The 21,326-nt window shown below is 42.0% G+C and overlaps 1 protein-coding gene across 2 annotated transcripts in view; it reads left to right on the plus strand.

The window, feature by feature from the left end:
- The window catches only part of ptk7b (protein tyrosine kinase 7b), a 65,037-nt gene extending 49,363 nt beyond the window's left edge, over positions 1–15,674 (plus strand). For both annotated transcript variants that reach the window (XM_068568696.1, XM_068568697.1), the window contains exons 5-20: positions 1,706–1,853; positions 3,620–3,750; positions 5,413–5,679; positions 6,044–6,180; positions 6,312–6,447; positions 7,034–7,153; positions 7,439–7,588; positions 7,896–8,043; positions 9,233–9,360; positions 10,572–10,772; positions 11,435–11,596; positions 11,789–12,021; positions 12,128–12,208; positions 13,197–13,348; positions 13,489–13,667; positions 13,848–15,674. In XM_068568696.1, coding sequence (XP_068424797.1) covers positions 1,706–1,853; positions 3,620–3,750; positions 5,413–5,679; positions 6,044–6,180; positions 6,312–6,447; positions 7,034–7,153; positions 7,439–7,588; positions 7,896–8,043; positions 9,233–9,360; positions 10,572–10,772; positions 11,435–11,596; positions 11,789–12,021; positions 12,128–12,208; positions 13,197–13,348; positions 13,489–13,667; positions 13,848–14,008 — 2,534 coding nt within the window. In that variant the 3' untranslated portion in view covers positions 14,009–15,674. The remainder of the gene's footprint in view (positions 1–1,705; positions 1,854–3,619; positions 3,751–5,412; positions 5,680–6,043; positions 6,181–6,311; positions 6,448–7,033; positions 7,154–7,438; positions 7,589–7,895; positions 8,044–9,232; positions 9,361–10,571; positions 10,773–11,434; positions 11,597–11,788; positions 12,022–12,127; positions 12,209–13,196; positions 13,349–13,488; positions 13,668–13,847) is intronic.
- Positions 15,675–21,326: the final 5,652 nt, after the last annotated feature.

The raw sequence follows: 21,326 nt of genomic DNA on the forward strand, positions 1-21,326 counted from the left end.
GACTTTTCTGTCACTTTAAGAGGTGCTTGGAGTGATTGTTAATTTCATCGTTGATTAATTCAGACATTATTTTTTTGATTGCTCCTCCAGCGTGACACATTTTGCCTGTACAAATGTCAACGAGTGTCAAAAATGCGCGTCATAATTTCTAGAAGCCCAGCGTGACCTATTGGGATAAAGATTTTTTTTTTAAAATTTCCTTCTTGTGTGTGTATGTGTGTGTTAAAACCTTTGAAATGTCATTTTAAGAACATGACAAGTCATTCCACATCGCCACACCTGCCAGGCAGTGTGGTGGTGAGGAGGTAAATAGTGCATTAGTGTTGAGAGAGCAGGAAGAGAAAGTGATGGGAGTTCCTAATGTGATTACCAGAGAGTGTTAGCACCTTCCTCCTCCGCCGCCCACGCAGACAGAAAGAACATCATAAACATCTACAAGGTGAACAATAACATCAGCTCCCTCAGCAACAGCAGCGGCGCTCTTTGTGTCCGACTTAGTAACTGTAGCGTTCACACACAGCTCGCTGTGCTGTGTTGTAAAGAGCTATTATTCGTTTGTCTGCAGGCTCTCATGACGTGCCCGCTCCCCCATATTATCCCCTCAGTTCACCACTGAGTAAGTAGATTACATATAGCAAGCACATCTGTGAGTGAAACCTGATGCCCCGTTCCACTCGAATTAGTCACCTGCAACACATACACACACACACACACACACACACACACACACAGAGGCATACTAGCTTAGCACCTGTGTCGAGGAAGAATGGATAATTGTCGAGTTTCCAGTTACCGCGTTGCCGCCCTCCGCTCCTCTATAGGGCTTCACCTGAAAGTAAGGCTGACAGGATTTCAATACACGGTCACAGCGCTTTGGGACGAGGTCTTCCCGGCAACTTCCTGGGTGGGCCAGGTGTAAACGCCTTTTCTGTTGCTTCACACCAACCAGGGGCCATGTCGTAATACTGTTATTGGCACCATACCTTTATTAGCTGTTCAGATTTGAAAGACTCACACGGGTAAACCTGGGATTAAGGGTTCTTTTCGTGTTCCTGTTTCTTTGTATTTGGAGTTTAACAATGTGCTGAAGTCTGTGAGGTATTTTTAATTTTTTTACTCTAAGATTTTATGTAGCAAATCTCTAATTTTGGCAGGTCAGAACAGCCGTGTCCAGTGTCAGAGGTCAGCAGGGAGGGTCGAATAACTCCATAACAATGTGAATAGAAACAACAAACTGAGAATCCCATTGACATCCATTGTAAGAAATACAATAGGACCAGCCTAAATAAAGTTGTCCAATTTAAATTATATATTAAATGGACCCTTCAGATACAGATTTGTCTTGTTTCCATAATAGTCGACCCCACTTGAGTCCCCCTAACCCCAATTTCTTGCAATAGCATGAATTAAGCTTATCACAGAGCAAAGAGAGATATTTCTATTCTCCAGGTGGTTATAAAAAGAAGTAGATGATGGTCCAGATAGCCTTCATGGTCTGTTCGCTGACCTCATTAAGTCTCCTTGGGGCCCCTGAGGTGTTGACACACACCGCCACCTGAAGGCTTCTTGCTCACCAGCCCCGCGCTGCTGTTGGCAGCTTTTAATAAATATTTGAATAGATCAGTGCGACGCACGACATCCGCCTTGATGGTCTGTTGCCTGCCCGATGTAATCACGCAGATGTTTGTCTACCTCCACTAAACAGATAAGAGTTTCCCGCGGCCGGTGGTCACTCCCGAGGACCAGGTGGTGTTGAGGAACGAGGAAGCCTCGCTCCACTGCCAGTTCACGGCCGTGCCGGCCCCCACGTTGGAGTGGTACCACGAAAGCGAGCTGCTGGCAAACAAGTCTCGGTATGTCGGGAGCTAAATCCTCACCTTTCTGCAACACAAGTTTCTTTCCCCTCAGACTTTCAACCCACTCCCTCCACACGGGCCCCGCTTCTCACTTACCGTTATGTAAGCTGCAGTCACAGTCAGATATTCCTTTGAACCCAATGAGGCGTGGACCCTTATGATGGGATCTCTGTGGGCCGTTGCAACTTGCATTCAAGATGAATTGCACAATAAGAGAGATATTATTTCTGGAGCAAAGCGCTGTAAAGTTCCTCTGCCATCTGCTATACATCACTTAAACACAGCCTTGCCCTCCAGCCTATCACAAAGGACTTTTCATCCCCCAAGTGACAGTCAGCTTCCAGCATGTCTCCTATAAGTACTCTAGATAATAACCAATTTCTATACCAAGTGTCAAACATACCCTCAGGGCTCGTAGCACTTCTTGCTTATACATGGTCACGATGTCGCCAAGCCGTTCCACACGGGGAGCAAGAGCCTGGTTTTTGATTGTAATGTGATTGTGTTCGGGGAGGGTGGAGAGAAGAGAGAGAAGGACTTCAGCATCAACAGTTGGTCAGGTGCAGACTGTTTCATTAAAATCCTGGCCTCTTTGTGTTGTTGGCGTTCCAAGGCTGCCTTTGTGTTTGTGTTTATTGATCTGAGCTGATACAAGGCCAGAGGAATGCAGCTCTCTGCTTGAGATATCATCTGTTTTGCACCTGCACTGTTTTGACAACCCTCTCCCTCCCTCTAGATTATGTGTGAATATTTGATGTAGATTGTTTTTCACGCGTGTGAAACGAAGAAAAAAAACATACCAGAGTAAGCTCAAGGCTTTTTTAGCAGACCCAGGAATGAGGGAAAGAAACAAGGAATCATTCCAATTCTTTCTGCGTGTATAGCTATTATATAAAACGTATGTTTTGTGGTTATTTTAGAGTATTCTCAGAGCAAGGTACACAGACTTGCACACACAAGCTCCAAGAGCACATTTGCCTCCCACGATTGAAAAAGAGAAGAAGGAAAGGGGTGCTGGATGTCCTGGATGGATCCTGCTTTTGGAAAACTCTTCTCTGGAATTACACAGCATCCAAACTGTATCCCCTGGCACATATTTCACTTTGCCTTTTCCCTCTTCCCACGGGCTTTATAATGACTTTGTCTTCTAGCTGTGATGAGCTGTTGAGTTGTCCGGTCTTCTAAGCTCGGTTCTGTGTGCTGTGTGGGATGTACGGCTCCTTATCTTTCAGTCCTTTAGCTGGCTTAAGGTCAGCCTTTAATTACTTCTCATCCCGTCCATCATTGGCACCGATACTCCCTTTAGCCTAGCAGAGCCCGGGAGGCGGCCATCAGTCCTGCTCTTTTTAAAAAGCATTTTTATGGAATAAAATGCGTTCCGTCTTTGGCGGACAAGTTCTTAGCATTTACTTCAACCTATTTGCAGCAGCCGATTCGTGTTTAGTGACTCGGGGCGATTGAGATGGCATCAGATAACGTGCCAAGAACGGGGACAAAGAGTTGGCCTATGCCAAAGTAGTCTTTTGTTATTGTGGCACTTCCTGTGTGGCAGAGCGTCTCCATCTGGTGCTCCGAGTCGGCCGAAAAAAAACCACAAAGAGGTATTTTCGGATGCCATCTGAGCAAGATGTGAGCGTGGGAGCTGCACCTGTGCAGAAAGCATTTCTGTGACATGCGCTGCTGTTAATGCGCTCTTGTGTATAAGCAATGTGTATGAATGAGCAGAGGTTGAATGACATGTTTGATTCGTCTCTTCTCCGCAGTGTGATCCTGTTATCCAACGGCACGCTGCTGATCACCCAGGTCAAGCCCAGGAACACAGGGACCTACAAGTGTGTCGGCCGTGGCCTCAGAGGGCCCCCTGTTACACTGGAGGCCTCTCTCCTCATAGCTGGTACACACACACACACACACACACACACACACACACTTGCAGTTGTTGAACTGGTGAGAGATAAACACCTGTGATTCTGTAATCTGAGAGTGAGAGGGGCATTTGGATTACATATTTCTCCACCCTGCGTCTCATTGGGCTCTCCCCTCCCACCTTCTTCTGGCTCTTTCACTTAGAGCCAGATCTCTGCGGTGATAATCACATTCCCTTATTGACATCCGGTCCAGCTGTATCCACTACACGCCGGAGCATTTTTCCCCTGCTTTGCCTCCATGTTATTTCCTCCTCCAGTCTGGCCGTGTGCCAACCTTGTTTAGCTCAACAAGAGAGTGTAACAGCACCTGGCTGAGCAAGCAGCGAACGCAGCATTAGGCCGTGCACCAGTATGACTCAAACGGGTTAACAAGCAGTGTAATTATGAGCTTGTGAAATGTCATTAGATCTGCTTCTGTGATTTTCAACCAACATCAGTGGAAATGACTACTTCCAAATGAGTATGTGTGTTAAACCCCCTTTTTTTAAAATGAAAAAGTAGCAGAACTATAGCAAATATAATGTTGGGGTTGTGTACAAGTATCAGGTTCTCCTACACGCAGGGAAAACAATGTAGCATACAAGTCCAGACACATAAAGTTGTTAATATTGCACACAACAGCGCCTGCTCTTTCCCAGGAACCATTGCTCCAAAGAGAATTTGCTTAAAGAAAATGAGTGTTAAGCGGGAACAATCTGTAGTATCCTTTCCTTTTACTAATCTGTCCTCATTTGGAAATGCAAGTGGATGCAAGTCAAATATTTTGCACAAGCTTAGGGCTGGAATTTCTATGCGTTTCAGAGTCCCAAACACTTAATTCCCCTCGATCAGCCCCCTTTTCCCCAAGGGTTTTGCATTAAAGAGGTACGACTGTATCTGCAGTTTTAACCCAGTGAACCACAGCTCCAGTTAAATACCCTAATTCACTTAATCTGATGGTAATCCCTGCAGGCATTATAGGGGATTGTGTCACAGTAGAATTCCGTATTTAGGGACAAGTTTAAACAGTCACTCTATCGTAGCTCAACCTAATTCATTTCTCACAGCCCCTCCCCCCCACCACAGCTCAACTTCCCTTTCATCCGCTGAGAAATGCGTTTTTTCTTCTGTTCTTATTAATTGATTTAGATCTTAGACTAATAGAAGGTCGCAGCCACTGACCAGCTTTCTGAGTGTTGTCGGCCAATATAGTATTAATGACTTCCATTTGGGACACACACACGGTATTAAACCAAACAGTAGTGGGAGGTCTTGTGAGTCTTTGTACGACAGATCACATTCCCCTTTCTGTATTGGGTCTTTTGATATGATCCACCTCACACAGGCCTTATTTAATTCCCACATAACCTATATACTCAGCTGGCCTGCTGTGTGCATTGTTCCCTAATTACTGCACTGGCTGTCGCTACAAATCGGAGGACTTTTACTAACGAGACAGAATATCTGTGTGTTAGAATTGAGCGTGCTCGGGGCAGCTCATGAAATAAAAAATCAGTAACACTTTGTTGGCCTTCAAGACAGATATTTGATTATCAGGGGCTTTGTGAGAATGGAAATCAGTTCATTCTGCATTCAAATTGCTTCTTCACGCAATTAATATTCCTGCACTCTCTGCTTTCGGCCCACAGAGATAGATGACATGGTGCCCAAGATGTCGAAGATTTTTACAGCGGACACCCTGCAGCGGGTAGCCTGTCGTGCCCCCCGTGGCAGACCTGAGCCCCAGGTGTGGTGGGAGAGAGGAGGTCAGCGGGTGCCCACGGAGGGCAGAGTGTACCAGGACGGCCTGGATCTGATCTTCAGTCCCACAGAGGAAGGAGACTCGGGCATCTACACCTGCGTGGCCCAGAACAGGGCGGGACGCAGGACACAGGAGGTCACCTTCACTGTGGCCAGTGAGTCATACGCAGACAAGAACAAGGATTACAACTCCTGGGAAACTGTTTTTTTATGTTGCAGAATTATTATTTTTTTAAAAAGACTTTAACTTGGGCCTGAGACTTCAAATTATTTTATTTGTATTCTTTAATGTGAGGAGCATGCTGGGAAACCCTGGACCTTCTACTAGATAAACAGGAATTAATAGTGTCTATGTCTAGGTCATGACCAATGGGCTAAGCTCATTAAGACAAGATCAGCCTGTATTGACCTCCAGTGTAATCCTTCAAGGCACTACCATGTAGCGATTATGTATATTGTGTATGGGAAGTTGTGACATACTTGTGCTTAATAATAAGGTGTGCGTTCCTTCCTTCACAGCTGCCCCAGTGTGGGTGACGAGGCCTCAGGACAGCCACCTAGAGGAGGGGAAACCAGGTTACCTTCACTGTCACGCTCAGGCCAACCCTGAACCTGAGGTCATGTGGCTCCGCAACAACATTATGATCACACCAGAGGTCAGTCACAAATTCAATAGCGCACACAAACACCATGATTGTGTCTTTTTCTAACGTGCATTCTATCAACGCCGAGCAGATGAACATTTACAACATAATATCTTTCTTTTTCTTTCTTTTTTCATCTCTAGGACTCTCGATTTAAGCTGTTCTCTAACGGCACCCTCAGGATCAACAACGTGGAGGTGTACGACGGACAGATGTACGGCTGTGAAACCAGAACACAAGGCGGCCGACTATCTGGGCAAGCTCGAGTTAGTGTACTTGGTAAGTTGTGTGTGTGTGTGTGTGTGTGTGTGTGTGTGTGTGTGTGTGTGTGTGTGTGTGTGTACGTATATATATATAATTTTGTTGAAGTGCAAATATGTGTGATTATTCCCTCAACTGAAGGCTGATGTGTCATGAGTGAAATCACTTTCAGGCAACAATGGGTAATAATACATTGTTAAGAGAAAATATGAAACAAATATGGTCTTGCTTGTGAATGCACATGCTGCAGGACACCCACAGAGGTGTTTCAAGCCTCCATTTGAACACATTATCTTCTTGTTAAATTCCTATCAGCGTAGCTCTGCTGCTATAAGGTTACTGTGTTAGATGGCCTGACGTGTCGCTGTTATGTCTGGACAATCTCTCTGTTTATATGATCTCAGCTTCTGATAGACTTCAGTTGTTATGCTCCACAGATCTCCGTGTTCACGTGTGCATTAAGCCACTTTCTTGAATGGGTTTGAACTTGATCAGTGTCAGCTCAGTGGTATTTTATCTGCAGTGCGAATTGCATAAAAGAGGCTTTGACAACCATGTTTACCATGTGTGTAATGTGCGTCTGGTGTTATGACTTGTGTTCCAGAGAAACTGAAGTTCACCCCGACCCCCCAGCCTTCTCAGTGCCTGGAGCTGGATAACGAGATCACCATCCAGTGCTCTGCTAAAGGCAGAGAGAGCCCAACCATCCGCTGGACCAAAGCAGGTGTGCGCCTCGCTGGGTCGACCTTTGCTCGCAATAGCTTAAGTCAGATAAGGACTTTAAACACCTAAATTATCTCTTTGAAAATGCAGCAATACCCTTCATTCCTTTTTTTTAATGATGACAAATGTCGTTTCCACCAGCATAGCCTCAGCAATAAACAGATGATGAGGAAGTTTAAACATCTTGGCTCATTTATCTTTGTTTGCATGATTGAGTCTATTCAACCACATGCTGCAAAAGACTCGGTTGTCCTGACCCCGCTTGTCTCTCTGTCGCCCCCTGCAGACGGTGGAGAGCTGCCGCCCCGGGTTACACAGAGGAACGGACAGCTCCACTTCAGCAAAGTCACCCGCAGCGATGCCGACAACTACACCTGCATCGCCTCCAACCGCCCCCAGGGGGAGATCCGAGCCCTGGTGACCCTCATTGTGGCAGGTAAACCGCTCACCCATGGAGGAAAGGCTGCCATGTTAGTCATTAATCCACACATAGAAAACTCTTTGTGGTCTCAGTACATACAAGTCATTGATCTTTTTCATGCGGCAAACACCGCTGCATTTATTGTGCCGTCTGTGGCCTTTTTTTATTGTCCAGTAATGAATTGAATTTGGGTTGTAGAGTTTAACTGAGATGTTAACCACAGTCACCACAGTCTGTAAAGGAAATATTATAGCCGGGTTGTGGTTTAAGTGTTGTGTTAATGAGTGTGTGTGTGTGTGTGTGTGTGTGTGCACACATGTAGTGTACATTCGCTTTAAGGTGGTACCAGAGAATACAACAGTATACCAAGGTTACACAGCCATCCTGCACTGTCAGGTCACCGGGGACCCCCAGCCTCACATCCACTGGATGGTCAAAGACCGGACGATGGACATCGGTACCAACCGGAGGTAAATGAGACCTTCGGCTTTCTGACCTTCCACCAACCGTCATGAATTAAGATTGATAGTTGGTGATTACAGGTTTAAAAACAGGATTGATCGCAGTTGCATCTCTGTCTGTGCTATAATCTCAATTTCTTTTTCTATTTTATTCCCAAAAAATTTTTGTTCAAGGTCTAGTTTTAACAACTCTAGACCTGGCAGATTAATTGTTTTATTCTTATTTTTTAAAGAAATAATGTATGATTCTTCGATGTTCTCAGAGTTTTGTTTAATGTGTTTATATATATATATATATATATATATATATATATATATATATATATATATATATATATATATATATATATATATATATATATATATATATATATATATATATATATATATATATATATATAATGACATATCTGAACTCAGTGGGCTCATGCAAGAACGTTCTGAAGTGGCACATGAGAGAGATTTAAGCGAACTTGTCATAGTTCCCAATTTGATTGTACTTTTTTTAGTAATCAACAGTTACACGTGTGGTCCAGACTTTTTGTATGAGTCATGAACAGATGTCCTGTCTCTCGCCACAACAAGAAAAAAAAAACACAAATTGTCTGGTTTGACTTGACAATGCAAATTTACTTACATAAACATGAATAACTCAAATAAATGTAATACAAAATGTATATTTGGTGCACCATATTTTAAGATGTATTGGCATATGTTAACATTGGAACTTTTCAGCAGTCAGGCAAGTTGCCTCAGGGTGTTTATGCAGGTTTCTCTCCCCAGGTGACGTGACAGTGTAACATCTCCATGTGCATTTTGATATTCTTTCTTCCATCTCGGTGACTGTCACATCTCCCCTCCGCTCGCCTGCTTTGTCCTCCTGGTTTCCAACAGTGTGAAGTTCTTCTCCTCACACTCTTAACCCATTTTTGTGAATAAAACTTGCCCACAAACTGAGAGGAGAAGGCAACAATTTGAGGACTGTTAATTATTCTCAAAATCAATTACCAAATCTCACGCACACCTGCAAGTGAAGAGGCTAAAACTAGCAATGTTATGACCCGTTTGTGCTGTTAAAGAAGGTTTTAACTGTTTAAACAAAGCAGGAGAGACTTTGGATGAGAACATGAAAAAGTTATTGCATGCACCCCATTGTGTATATAAAAAGACATCAACACTTTATTGTCCCTCCCTCCAGGTTCCAGACGATGCCCAATGGCTCCTTGGTGATTTCAGATGTAACTACAGATGACACGGGCAGGTACACATGTGTGGCCGGAAATAGCTGCAGCATCAAAGACCGTGTGGCTAAGCTGTATGTCGTGGGTGAGTTTAATACACACGCACATACGTACACGGGCTTCTTTTGTCCGGAACAAAGGTTGCACACATGATCACAAGCGAAGGATGAAGGCATTAATTAAAGAGTCTCCCTCTTTCTATCATGCACCTCGACAGGTTAATAACACACAGCCACAGCTCTGACGCCACAGCTGTCTCGGAGGTGATGAGATCGGGCAGATGTTGGATCTATTAACGCTTCACACTCTCTGGCTCCTCGTGTGCCGACTAAAGCTGAAAATGACAGCCGCACACTTGCATTAGTTACCCACATCAACCCGTTATCTCCCCAAGTTGCAGGGCGGTATTGCAGTTTAGTTCAAAGTAGGAGACAATTGAATTTAAATTGAATTTAGTTTAAGTAACTGATTAATCGCATGATTTTTCTGCGACTATTCGCATTATGCACCAATTTCAATAATAAAGTAAAATCTAGTGTGTTGCAGCTTTTATTTTAAAGTAATGTTATCAGAACAATATAACAGCACTCTGGAGCAACAGCAAGTTAACATACATATATAGTTTATAAATCTTTTTTCTTTTTTTTCTGAACAGGTACTTTTCAGTAGTAAGGGTCCCTGTGAGGGACAAACCACTCCTTCTTTTGTCCATGTTCAGTCTGTTGCTTACCTTAAAGATGTTAAAGACCAGCAACTGATTCACTTTATACAAAAGCAATAAATGTTTTTCATGTTTTCCAGTTCAGTTTTTCTTCCTCAGTGAGAAAAGTCCAGTCTGTGTTGTCTTGAACAAGTGCACTGACGTCTGGTTGAATGAGGTGGAGATGTGAAAGACAGCTGACGGGTATCAGCGGTGGCTTTGCACATGCGCGATTAATGTTCAATCTGGGCTGTTAACGCATGATTAAATAATTAACGCCGTTAATTGATTAAAATGTTAGCGCTATATTAACGCGTTAACTTGCCCAGCCCTCGTTTAGATATTTGCCAGCGTCAGCACCCAACAAAGCTTCACCAGCAACTTGTTGAATGAAGGGACTGTATGTTTCAAAATGTGTTCAAATTCAATGTTGGTACCTTTTTAATCTATACAACTGATAATAAAGTTTAACATTTTCTCCCGTAGAATTTTTGTGTGACAGCTTCCTAAACTGATTGCATCTTGCATTTCCATTTTCTTTGTAACACAATATGTCATATTTTTAGTTAACCATATTGAATACCTGTGCCCGACAGAAAAGCCAGTGCAGCCCTTCGATGAAGACATGGACAAGGCCCCCTACAAGATGATCCAGACCATCGGCCTGTCGGTGGGAGCAGCCGTGGCTTACATCATCGTAGTGCTTGGACTCATGTTCTACTGCAAAAAGAGACGCAACGCTAAGAGACTGCAGAAAGGCCAGGACGGAGAGGAGCCGGAGATGGAGTGTCTGAACGGTATGACTGTTTGGTGGTGACAAACCTTTAGTAATTTGTGGTCAGGCAGTTGTAAAATCATCCCAGAAGGAGTTATGTGAGTAGTTGATATTCCTTCAACGTGGTGGTCCTCCTCAAAGTGTTGTTTAAAGATTTTGGGATATTTGCTGCCATCTTGTGTTTAGCTGGGGTATTGTATTAATATGCATACCAAAAAAAAGTGAGTTGATGTACACAAAAAAAATGCAGCAGCTGCTTCGAGCTATAACAAAATAAAATATAATGTGGATGATGGAACAGCTAATCGCACAAAAATATAAAATGTTGTAGAGAACGGTAAGCTCTGACTTTATGTGTGAGCCGTAGTGACTTTATGTCAGTTTGATTTACATTTGACCGTGCAACTACGACCTGCAAAATAGCACGCCATAAAGAGCCAACATCCACATTACTCTGTTCTTTTTAAACTGCATCTAAAATGCAATGCCAACTTGATCTTTGTGAAGCATCGTCTCTGACACTTATCTTTTAGATTGGGCTGAGCGCGGCAACACGCTGGTTTTCACAAGACAATGACACACTCAGTTTGGAGCCACATCCCATTTCCAGGCCCTTCACTGCCCGTTGAGATTTGCAACAGCCCTATGACCCTGACTCTGAAGGATCTGTGTTATGTTCGTCAGGAGGAGCTATTCAACAAAATGGCCACACCACCACTGAGATCCAAGAAGAGGTGGCACTCACCAATATGGGTACCATGGCAACAACCGAGAAACGCCACAGCCACGTCAACAACGACAAGCTCCACTTTCCTCGAGCAAACCTGCAAACCATCACCACTTTGGGTACATTGATTTAAACTATTCTTTTTAGTGCGTATTAACTCAAAATGAATATCATTGTGCTCTGAAATCATAGAAAGTCACCTGACCTTTAAGCTAGAAGTTAACAGATAACCTCGTAAAGCAGGATGTGCAACGTGTTGAGCATGTGCGCTGACATTCACTCTCTCTGTGTGTGTGTGAATGTTTGTACAGGCAAAGGGGAGTTTGGTGAAGTGCTGCTGTGCAAAGCTAAGGGTCTGGAGGAGAGCGAGGAGGAGACGGTGGTGTTGGTGAAGAGCCTGCAGGCCAGAGATGAGCAGCTGCAGCTCGACTTCCGCCGCGAAGCCGAAATGTTCGCAAAGCTCAGCCACCCCAACGTCGTCCGCCTGTTGGGCCTGTGTAGGGAGGCAGAGCCCCACTACATGATCCTGGAGTACTACGACCTCGTAAGCACACAATAATAATAGAACCGCGCACACACACACACAAACAAAAGGATTAAAAATAAAACAAAACTTATACATACAACTGTATTTGCTTTTATCCTATCAGGGCGACTTGAAGCAGTTCCTGAGGATTTCCAAAAGCAAAGATGACAAAGTAAAATCTCAGCCTATCAGCACCAAGACCAAAGTAAGTCTTCAAATACACATTCTCGTTAAGGCCTGATAAGTAAATCAATCTACGCTGGTGTATAGCTAAGCATGTGCAGTGGAAACACACATGCAGTTATCCAGATTTTAATAAAGGGAAGAAAAAAACAATTCTTCTATCGCTTTAAATCTCTCCAAGCGGCGCAGTTCAGACCCGGGCGTCTCACGGCTCTCCCAGTCCGGCCCGTGTGAGGTCAATCAAACATGAAAAATAAATAAGATGAATGCATTACGGCGACACAGCTTTTACTTCAAAGGCGATTTATGGAGGTGCGCGCACGCTTCTGTCGCCTCACAGACGGGCAGCGTTGATGAATTGAGCCTGACGTGAAAGCACGTATTGTTATTTAGCTCCTGTTCTCACTGAGGAGAGGGGCTGTCGTTCCAAATATGTGTCGTTCTTCCTTTGACTGAAGGCTGATGCGTCTTGAGTGAAATCACGTTCAGGCAATGATATGTAATACATTTATACATTGATTGTATAAGAAATGCTGGTGAACAGGTCCCAAAAGGCCTAAAGGAGCAGAGGAACAGATGATGGTAGCTGTGCAATGAGAAAATAAGCTAAAAGTTGAAAATAGTATAATACATGTAGTGTACTTGTGAAAAACAATTTCATTATAAAATAGTTATAACTTTTAATTACTTTTTTTATAACTTTGATTCTGTTTAGGCCTTCAGAGAAGGCTTAGATGGCCTTGACAGAGAAACAGCTAACCTGGCTCTGTCCAAAGTTAAAGACATCCACCAACATGTTCCAGCACCTCTTATGCTCACGTAATAACACGTCATATCTGCTTTGTTTAATCTATACAGAAGCCTATCTGTGGAAATTGGAAGTCATGGTTTCATCTCATACTTATACATGCAATCATGTAAACCTTGTAATTCCTTCTGCTTGTAAATGTAGTCTCAAAGTCAGTGGAGTACCCTGACCGTTTTTTTGTGTTTGTCTTTTGTTGGTACAGATTTCCATCTGTGCCCAGGTGGCTCATGGGATGGAGCATCTTTCCAATCACCGCTTTGTTCACAAAGACCTCGCCGCCCGAAACTGTCTAATCAATAGTCAGAGGCGCATTAAAGTGTCGTCGCTCAGCCTCAGCAAGGACGTCTACAACAGGTCTGTTAGAAAATCAGCTTTATTTAACAATAATCACACACTTAAATAATAGACTACAATAAATGCCATGATTTTAAATACAAAGAAATCTCTGTTCATCTGGCTGATCTGAGTGGTTTCTCCTGTGAACATGTCTGCAGTGAGTACTACCACTACAGGCAGGCATGGATCCCGCTGCGCTGGCTCCCTTCAGAGTCCGTGTTTGAAGACGACTTCTCCACCAAGTCGGATGTGTGGGCCTTTGGAGTTTTGATGTGGGAAGTGTTCAGTCACGGGGAAATGCCGTATGCCAAACTCTCCGATGACGAGGTGCTGGAAGGTCAGTATGATGCTTTTGTCTCGAGTCCAGAATCGGCTCGCAATACGTCAAGATGCCGATGTCTAACAAGAGTAAAGAGGCCCCTGTTGGTCATTGACATGAGATGTTTAACACCCAGACATGTCTGTGTTTCTGATTGGCTTTAAACTCCTTATCTCTGCTGGTCCTCCGCCCCTCCAGGTCTGCAGACGGGAAAGCTGAAGCTGCCAGTTCCAGACGGATGTCCCTCCAAAATCTACAAGCTCATGTCCCGCTGCTGGGCGATAAGCCTCAAAGAGCGCCCCTCCTTCACTGAGATCGTCCACACCCTGGGAGACCTGCCCTCTGACAGCAAAGTCTGAGACGGAGGGGGGACCTTTGACCAACCCCCCTTTCCTCCAACTTAAAGACCGGAGTGCTGGATTATTAGTCTCAAACATTTCAGGGAAGCGGTTTGAGGAGTAAACACTTTTCTTATATGCATTTCAAACTGTGTGTGTGTGGATAAGACTTCGCCGGTACACCAGTGGGAAAGAGAACGCACTCGCGTTTGTGCAAACGGCTTCTTGTGAGCAGTGCCAGGAGTTTACGTCTGCCTTAATCGCAGCATGGAGGACCCGCCCTGCGAGGAGTCCCCCGTCTGCGGTTCCACTGTGACCCTGCCTGCCTGTCTGCGAACGCTCTGTCCCCAGAGACGCTTTGACCACAGGGCCTCACACCCACAGTGCCTCTATCCCTCCACACACGCGCTCACACACACACACACACACACACACACACGCTCTCACACTCACCTAGACCTTCAACTGGTTTGTCGTATGTTACAGTGCTCTCACTTGCTCAGATCAAATGAAATTATTGGTGTCCCCCCCTGAAATGTAGATTCCCTGCTCCATCATGTCTGAAAGCATATTGAAGGGAAAATGTGGGACCTAATGTAACTTCAGTGGAGCGTTGAAGCTTCAACCACTTTGGAGTGTGTTGAGTGAGACGGTCTAAACTGCTCTAATCGAACGCAAAGTCCAATCGGCTGCACTGGACCGATCCCACGCGACGGTGTACGTTCAAAGAAGAAATGGAATCGGGGTGCATGAAGGTTCGTCTGTTACGCTTGTCATTTGGGGATGTGATGAAACTTATGGAGGGGAGGGAGTCATCTGTGTTATGGTAACACTTCAGGAACATGAATAATAAAAAAAGATCAAGTTTATAGCCAAGGAATATATTTAATAGAGGATCATGCCAGTGTGGGCTTTGTACGTTTTTATGAGTGTGTTCTGTTCTTGTATTAACTTTTTAAGGTGCTCGTTGGTCACAACCCGTCAGACCACATGATCATGTTGCAGGCCTGCAGCCCATAACTGGGTTTAACCTGCGACATAATTTCTTCACAAGTCCAATCACAGTTTTCCTCCAAGGTCCAATTATTTTGTGCAATGCTGCAAAGTGGACCATGGCACCAAGCAATGTGTACATAATGTAGAATCCATGCACTAACTTCACTTAAAAAGAATATCCCTCTTTATCTCTATCATGTTGTGTAGTAGAACATGCAGGTGCCTGTTTATTTATGATGAAGGTCCTGTCTTTTTTTTTTTTTGGTTCTTTTTTTTTTATAACTATATGTTCATAACATAAAGGTACTTTTCTGATGCTCTGTCTTCATTCTCCCTGTCCATCTCCATGTGCATTCAGTCTGGGAAACAGCTGAATATGCTAACTAAGTACAAAGGAGGTCAAAAGAGTGACTGCTGGTCACCAGTACTGATTTAAGTGCCTGGTAAATGAAGGATTATCTTAACTGTTTCCATTTTATGTTTTTTACATTATCTAATCAAATGCAATGGCCTTTGTTTATGAACTTGTTTTTATACATTGTTTTTATTATGTTTTGTTTTTATGAATGCTAGGCACTCACACCTAGACCTTTTTTTTATTTTAATCTGCTTCAGCAAATGTTCACAGTAATCACAGATACATATACAAACGTATACATGATGCTGTCAATAAAGGTTCACAGTGTTTTTACCCCATGTCTTGTGATTAATATTGTAGAAGCACTTCAGTGGAATTTCAGACTGTTAATAAAAGTTGCATTTAAATACAAAATCAATCTTAGAATTGATCAAGGGATGCTTTTAAAAAGGACAAGAGTAACATCTTACAAAAGGTTCATGCACTTCTCTTTCTCCCCACTAGAGGGAGGTGTATACCTGTTGAACTTTATAAACCTGATCCTAAGAACTTGCTGACTGTTATTTTTAACAGTTGAATATGTTAACATGACTTTTATAGACTTAAGAGTGAGTAAATCTATTTGGTCCTGTCATTTAATTTCAGCGGTCTACTGCAGATGTTTCAGTATTTCACAGCTGGACTGGTCTTTACTGTCTGTGGGACGCTATGGAAGAGTCCTCAGGTTTCCTAATCCTGCATTTCTTTGTCATTTTGTTCAGGAAAAAATCTCCACTTAACAGTTTTAATGCTGACTAACTGAAAGTTGCGTTTTACTTGAACTTGTCAGTCGTGTTTCATGTGAAGACGAGTGTTTTTATTTCTCAATTCACTAAGAACGTTATACAGACCACCTGAGATGAACGGCCTCTATATGTATTTCATGTCTCCGTCCTCCAGAATATTCCACCATTATAGCTGGAGAACCACGGGGAGGCTCATCAGAAAGAGAGGAGAGCTAGGAGGAGCAAGGAATGCTGGGATAACTCTCAAGTGAGGAAAACAAGTCAGGCAAGAAACTATCTTACTAAGTAGTTTGTTGTTTCAGGGAGTAGAGTATGCCGTGAAACATTCATGTCATACAAAATGTCATGAAAAAAGAAATTGTATGCCCTAACAAAGTCGGTTTATAGTGTGCAAAGAAATATAAAAGATTTCGTATGGAAAATGCAATAAAAATATGATTATCTCAGACTACAGTATGCTGTAAGGATAGCATAAAAAGCTCATAATTTAGCATGCCATAAAAAGTTATAATAAATGTCATGATATAGATTGTTAAACAAAATGTCCAAAAATAGTATGTCATGAAAATATGTTATGAAAATATAATTGTATATTGTGCTTTAAAAGACTCACTAAAATGTAATAAAAGTATAAATGCATGCTAGGTCATTGAAGATAATACTACAGGTTGTCAAAGTCACTCCACAAGTAAAAAAAAAGTCACATGTAGTAGTATAAAATATAATAGTGCATAAAAATAATGTCAGTCATAGTTTACTATGTGTAAAAGCGTCGTAAACAAGTCATAATATAGTATATCTAAAAGAGTATATATAGTATGAGTCTATAGTCTGAAGCGAGCCCAGAGGCTGAAGGTTCCCTCACTGCGGATGCGGCCAACTCTGAATAGTTCACGGCCCGATCAGAAACTCCCTCTCGTAAATATCTGCTAAACAGAATAAATGGGAAATGGACACCTGTAAAGCATGAACAGAGATTAGTTTTATATATTCATCAGTTATACCGTGTTTATATGTCCATGGGTGTATGCAGTAAGTATATATGTTACACACACACATATGTATATACATAGTAAATATCATTACTATTATTGATTATATTATCTATTTAATTTGTCCCTGCTCGTTGTGTTTTTGTATGTCGAAAAGTCATAACAGTCAGACTAAGTAATGTAGTGACACCAGAGATCAATGGGCCCATTCTTCAGCCAACAGGGCCGGAGCAGCCTTTACTCACCGCAGAGGGCCACCCAGACGGACACAACATCACCAGCATAACAGCTGGTGACACAAACACAGAAAGACAAAAAGCAGCAGCCTGTTAAAGCTCCCAGCTGCCTTCATTTATCCACAAAGCAAAACAGCCACTTACCAGACTCCAATGTCTCCCAATCAACCAGGTTGCGCAACCGATTAAAAAACGAGACTCTGATTTCACCGCCGAAACCGGGTCAACCAGGAAGAGTGTGTGTGTGTGTGTGTGTGTGTGTGTGTGTGTGTGTGTGTGTGTGTGTGTGTGTGTGTGTGTGTGTGTGTGTGTGTGTGTGTGTGTGTGTGTGTTTGGGCATTCTGGTGGTAGGAAGTACCTCTTCCAGAGGATGATGCTGCCCAATGAAGAAGGTATTTAAGGGCACATCCACACCATTATAGTAAAAAACAAATCACAGTATTTTTTCTATTAATAAAAAGGTTATAATGTACTATGATAAAAATGCTGTTGAAAAATGTCTTCTTATAAAATGACATGAAAAGTCATCAAAAAGTTATAGTACACTGTGTCGAAAAATGTCATCGTATTGTCTTTCAAAAAAGTGAAAGAAAGTACTTTTAATGACTTTTTATGTCACGCTGTGCGAGAAGTGTTTTATGACATTTTACTATACAATGACTTGTACAATGACAATTGTATTGCATACTAAGAGTATGACTGCCTTTAAGACTTATTCCTTATGGCATGCTATACCAGGACTCTTACTTACTTTGACATTGCATACTATAACATTAATTATGACATGTTATATGACATACAATGCTATGACTTTTTAATGCCATTATGACATACTATGTTCTTACTTTTCATGGCAATTAATATAATGACAATTTTATGACATACGCATTAATGTTTTTTATGCCATAATTTGACTCTTCTATGACATGTTATGACATTTCTATCTATCTATACTTTGTAACGACTTGTTATTTGTTTGTCTAATGTATACATCACTATGTCAAACATACCTGGCAAATAAATGGTTCAGATTCTGATGACTTTTGAATTACATGTTAATGGCGTACTTACTATGATATACTGTATTACTTGTTATGGCAAATTAACATTTAAGGCATTCTAAACTATTCTAAACTACTATACGATGAGTCACACTGGAAAGTGTTTGACAAAGTAATGTAAACTAGATCCTGTTCTACATACGGCGGGCGGATGTATCCTAAAAGCTGGCACTGCAATCTGCCAAAAACACAAGAAAAACAGAAAAGAAGACACTGGAAAGTGAATAATTGCATAATGTTCATAAATAAAGACTCGGACAAACACAAAGACTCTTCCAGCTCCCACAGACCATGTGGTGTCTACGCCTACAACCGTCTACAATGAAACAAAATAAATGAAGTCATTCCTTTCAGGTAGAACCATGCTGCACATATTTCACCAACCTTTGAATATTAAATAAAAAGTTATTCTTTGTATCAGTAAGTTTGGCCCTATGTATAATTTCTGTTTATTTTATTTTTAATTCATCATTTAAAATAAAATGAAGCTGGTATTAAAGTGTGTTTTAAGGAAACACTAAAGGCAATATTGATGTAACACTAGATCTGGATTCAGCTACAACTCTAGGAGTAATAGTCCAACTGCGTGGCCAATTGTGTCACTTCCTGTAATTAGATAATCCTGTTTACAACAGAGAATATGAGTATTTAGCTGTTGTGACAGAATAACCTTGGGCATTAAATTGGGCGCATTTGCACATCAGGACTGTTTGAATCCAAATAACCAGCTGGAAGCTATAAAATGGACATTCAGCTTTAACTTCTGAGAATGTTTGTTGGCGAACAGACAATATGTCATGACAGAGGCAGACTAAATGATTTCCAAAAGAATAAACTCTCCTTTATGTGCTGAGTGAAGAGGCACAGTTGACTGGTCGTTAACAGATTGATATTCTGACATGATCTATAACATCTCTGACATTGTATGAGCAGCCTTAATAACAATTGTGTGAACAACTTGAGCAACGCTCTTGGCCTTTGCTGTGCTGGGATTTTAACACTGGTTATGGATATCTGGACATCTGGATTTGAAGTCTTTCAGAGAAACAAGCTGAGCTAATTTTGGTTTCAGCTCGACTAGCTAGCTATCGACCGCCACGGCTTCCAGAAATCGTTGGGGGCATTTTGAAAGGCAGGTGTTAAATGTGGCGGTGTAACCTTTTTTTACATGACCTTTACCCAACCGCTGACAATCTCAAAAGCCCTGATCCTGAACTACCTTTGAGCTATTTTACCAATATTTTTAACTCTGTTTTAGATAAGACATGTAGCTCCACGCTCGCTGAGCGTTCTAGCCACCTTAATTTAGTTCTCGAGACAAAGCATGGGCTCTGGATGGGGAGCTCTTTTATTTTGCTGTTGTTTTATTGTATATTGTTCTTTTACTATCATCGAGGCCTCTACATACCTGGGCGTGATTGGACATAAGGATTTTGGGTCAATGTGCATTTCGAGGTGTTAAATAAATTAAATGAAATGTGTCAGAAAGTTGTTGACTTGACGTTTCAGCTGAGCTGCTGAAGCAGTTTGAATGACAGTCAGAATGAAGGGGACAGTACTAGAGGGGGAGGGGGTGTAAAGGGATTTGGAGTTTGAGCGGCTGCTGTTTCCGCGTGGTCCTAGTGCGTGCAGGGCTCCTGTTTTGTTTTTGGATTTGCAAAAAATGGAGGAGTCCAATACTGCCCTCTGAAAAAGGGTCTGTCTTTGTGTGTGTGTGTGTGTGTGTGTGTGTGTGTGTGTCTGCGTGTTTCTCTGACAAACTGAGTCTTCGTGAGACTCCAATAGTTTTGATGTCGTTGCAACTTTTTTTTCAAGAGCATTTACATCTCAAGGAGCTCTCAGGTAATGATGGCCCTGACATACATTTCACTAATAACCCCTCTAATGACCAACACATCTTGGTTGAGAAAACATTTGAATATACCCTGACAACCTGCATCATTCCATGTTAACATCAGATAAGTACTCCAAGGGCTTTTGACCGATGTTTTCGTGTAAAGGGCTTTTTAATTGTTTTTATACAAAACACATTTTGATGAAATGCACCTGTGCAAATAAATAAAAGGACGGCTGAATTACATATGGCTGCTTAAGCTAATGGTCCTGGTATTGTACATCCATTCTCACTGTTTTACCGGGACACTTTAATAGCCATCTTTAATGTCAATAAGTACACCTGTGCTTTCCCTGCTGTGACAAGTGGAAGTCAAATGTCTGCTGTGAAAAATACTTTTGATGTAAACTATACAGGGTTAAGTAGCACTGGCACACGAATCAGACTTGGCTTTTGCAGTTTTTATTTTTCTAAAAGTAATTTCAACTACTCCTACATTTAGTAGAATGCACACATTCGCCAAAATTAATAATATACTGTACAAACATCAGAATCATCTTTATTGGCCATGTGTTTGTACTATACATACATGGATTTGTCTCTGTTTCACGTACATATGATATACAAAAAAACAAGATACATATTTTTAAAAAAAGACATTAAAGACAACAGAGTTGAAGAAATTGTAAAAAAAATAATATATATCTATATATATTTCTCTGACATTTATTTCGAGTATTTCGGCCGATAAAGTTTTTGGGCGCGAAAGCAAACATAAACATGTTTTGTGGCATGACAGCACAATCTGTAGGGAATAAAAAAGTTGGATTTTTTTTGTTATTTAGGTGCCTCTGCCTGTCCACGGTGACGTTGTCGGTAGCGCAACCATTTTGGTATTTATTCCAATGAGTGTTCGTATCGACCAATCACAGCGCTCCTCAGATAATCCTCAACCAATCGATAGGCGACGCTGTGACTCACCAAATAAGGAGAGACAGGACCAAATAAGGAAACATTGTATCTCTTTATAAGGAGGGAAGTAGTTCCTTGGTTTTTATATTACTCCGCTGTCTTAAA

Source organism: Clinocottus analis, unplaced genomic scaffold (assembly GCF_023055335.1).
Source record: "Clinocottus analis isolate CAN_PGR_092001 unplaced genomic scaffold, fCliAna1.0.p SCAF_8, whole genome shotgun sequence".
Taxonomy (NCBI): Eukaryota; Metazoa; Chordata; class Actinopteri; order Perciformes; family Cottidae; genus Clinocottus; species Clinocottus analis.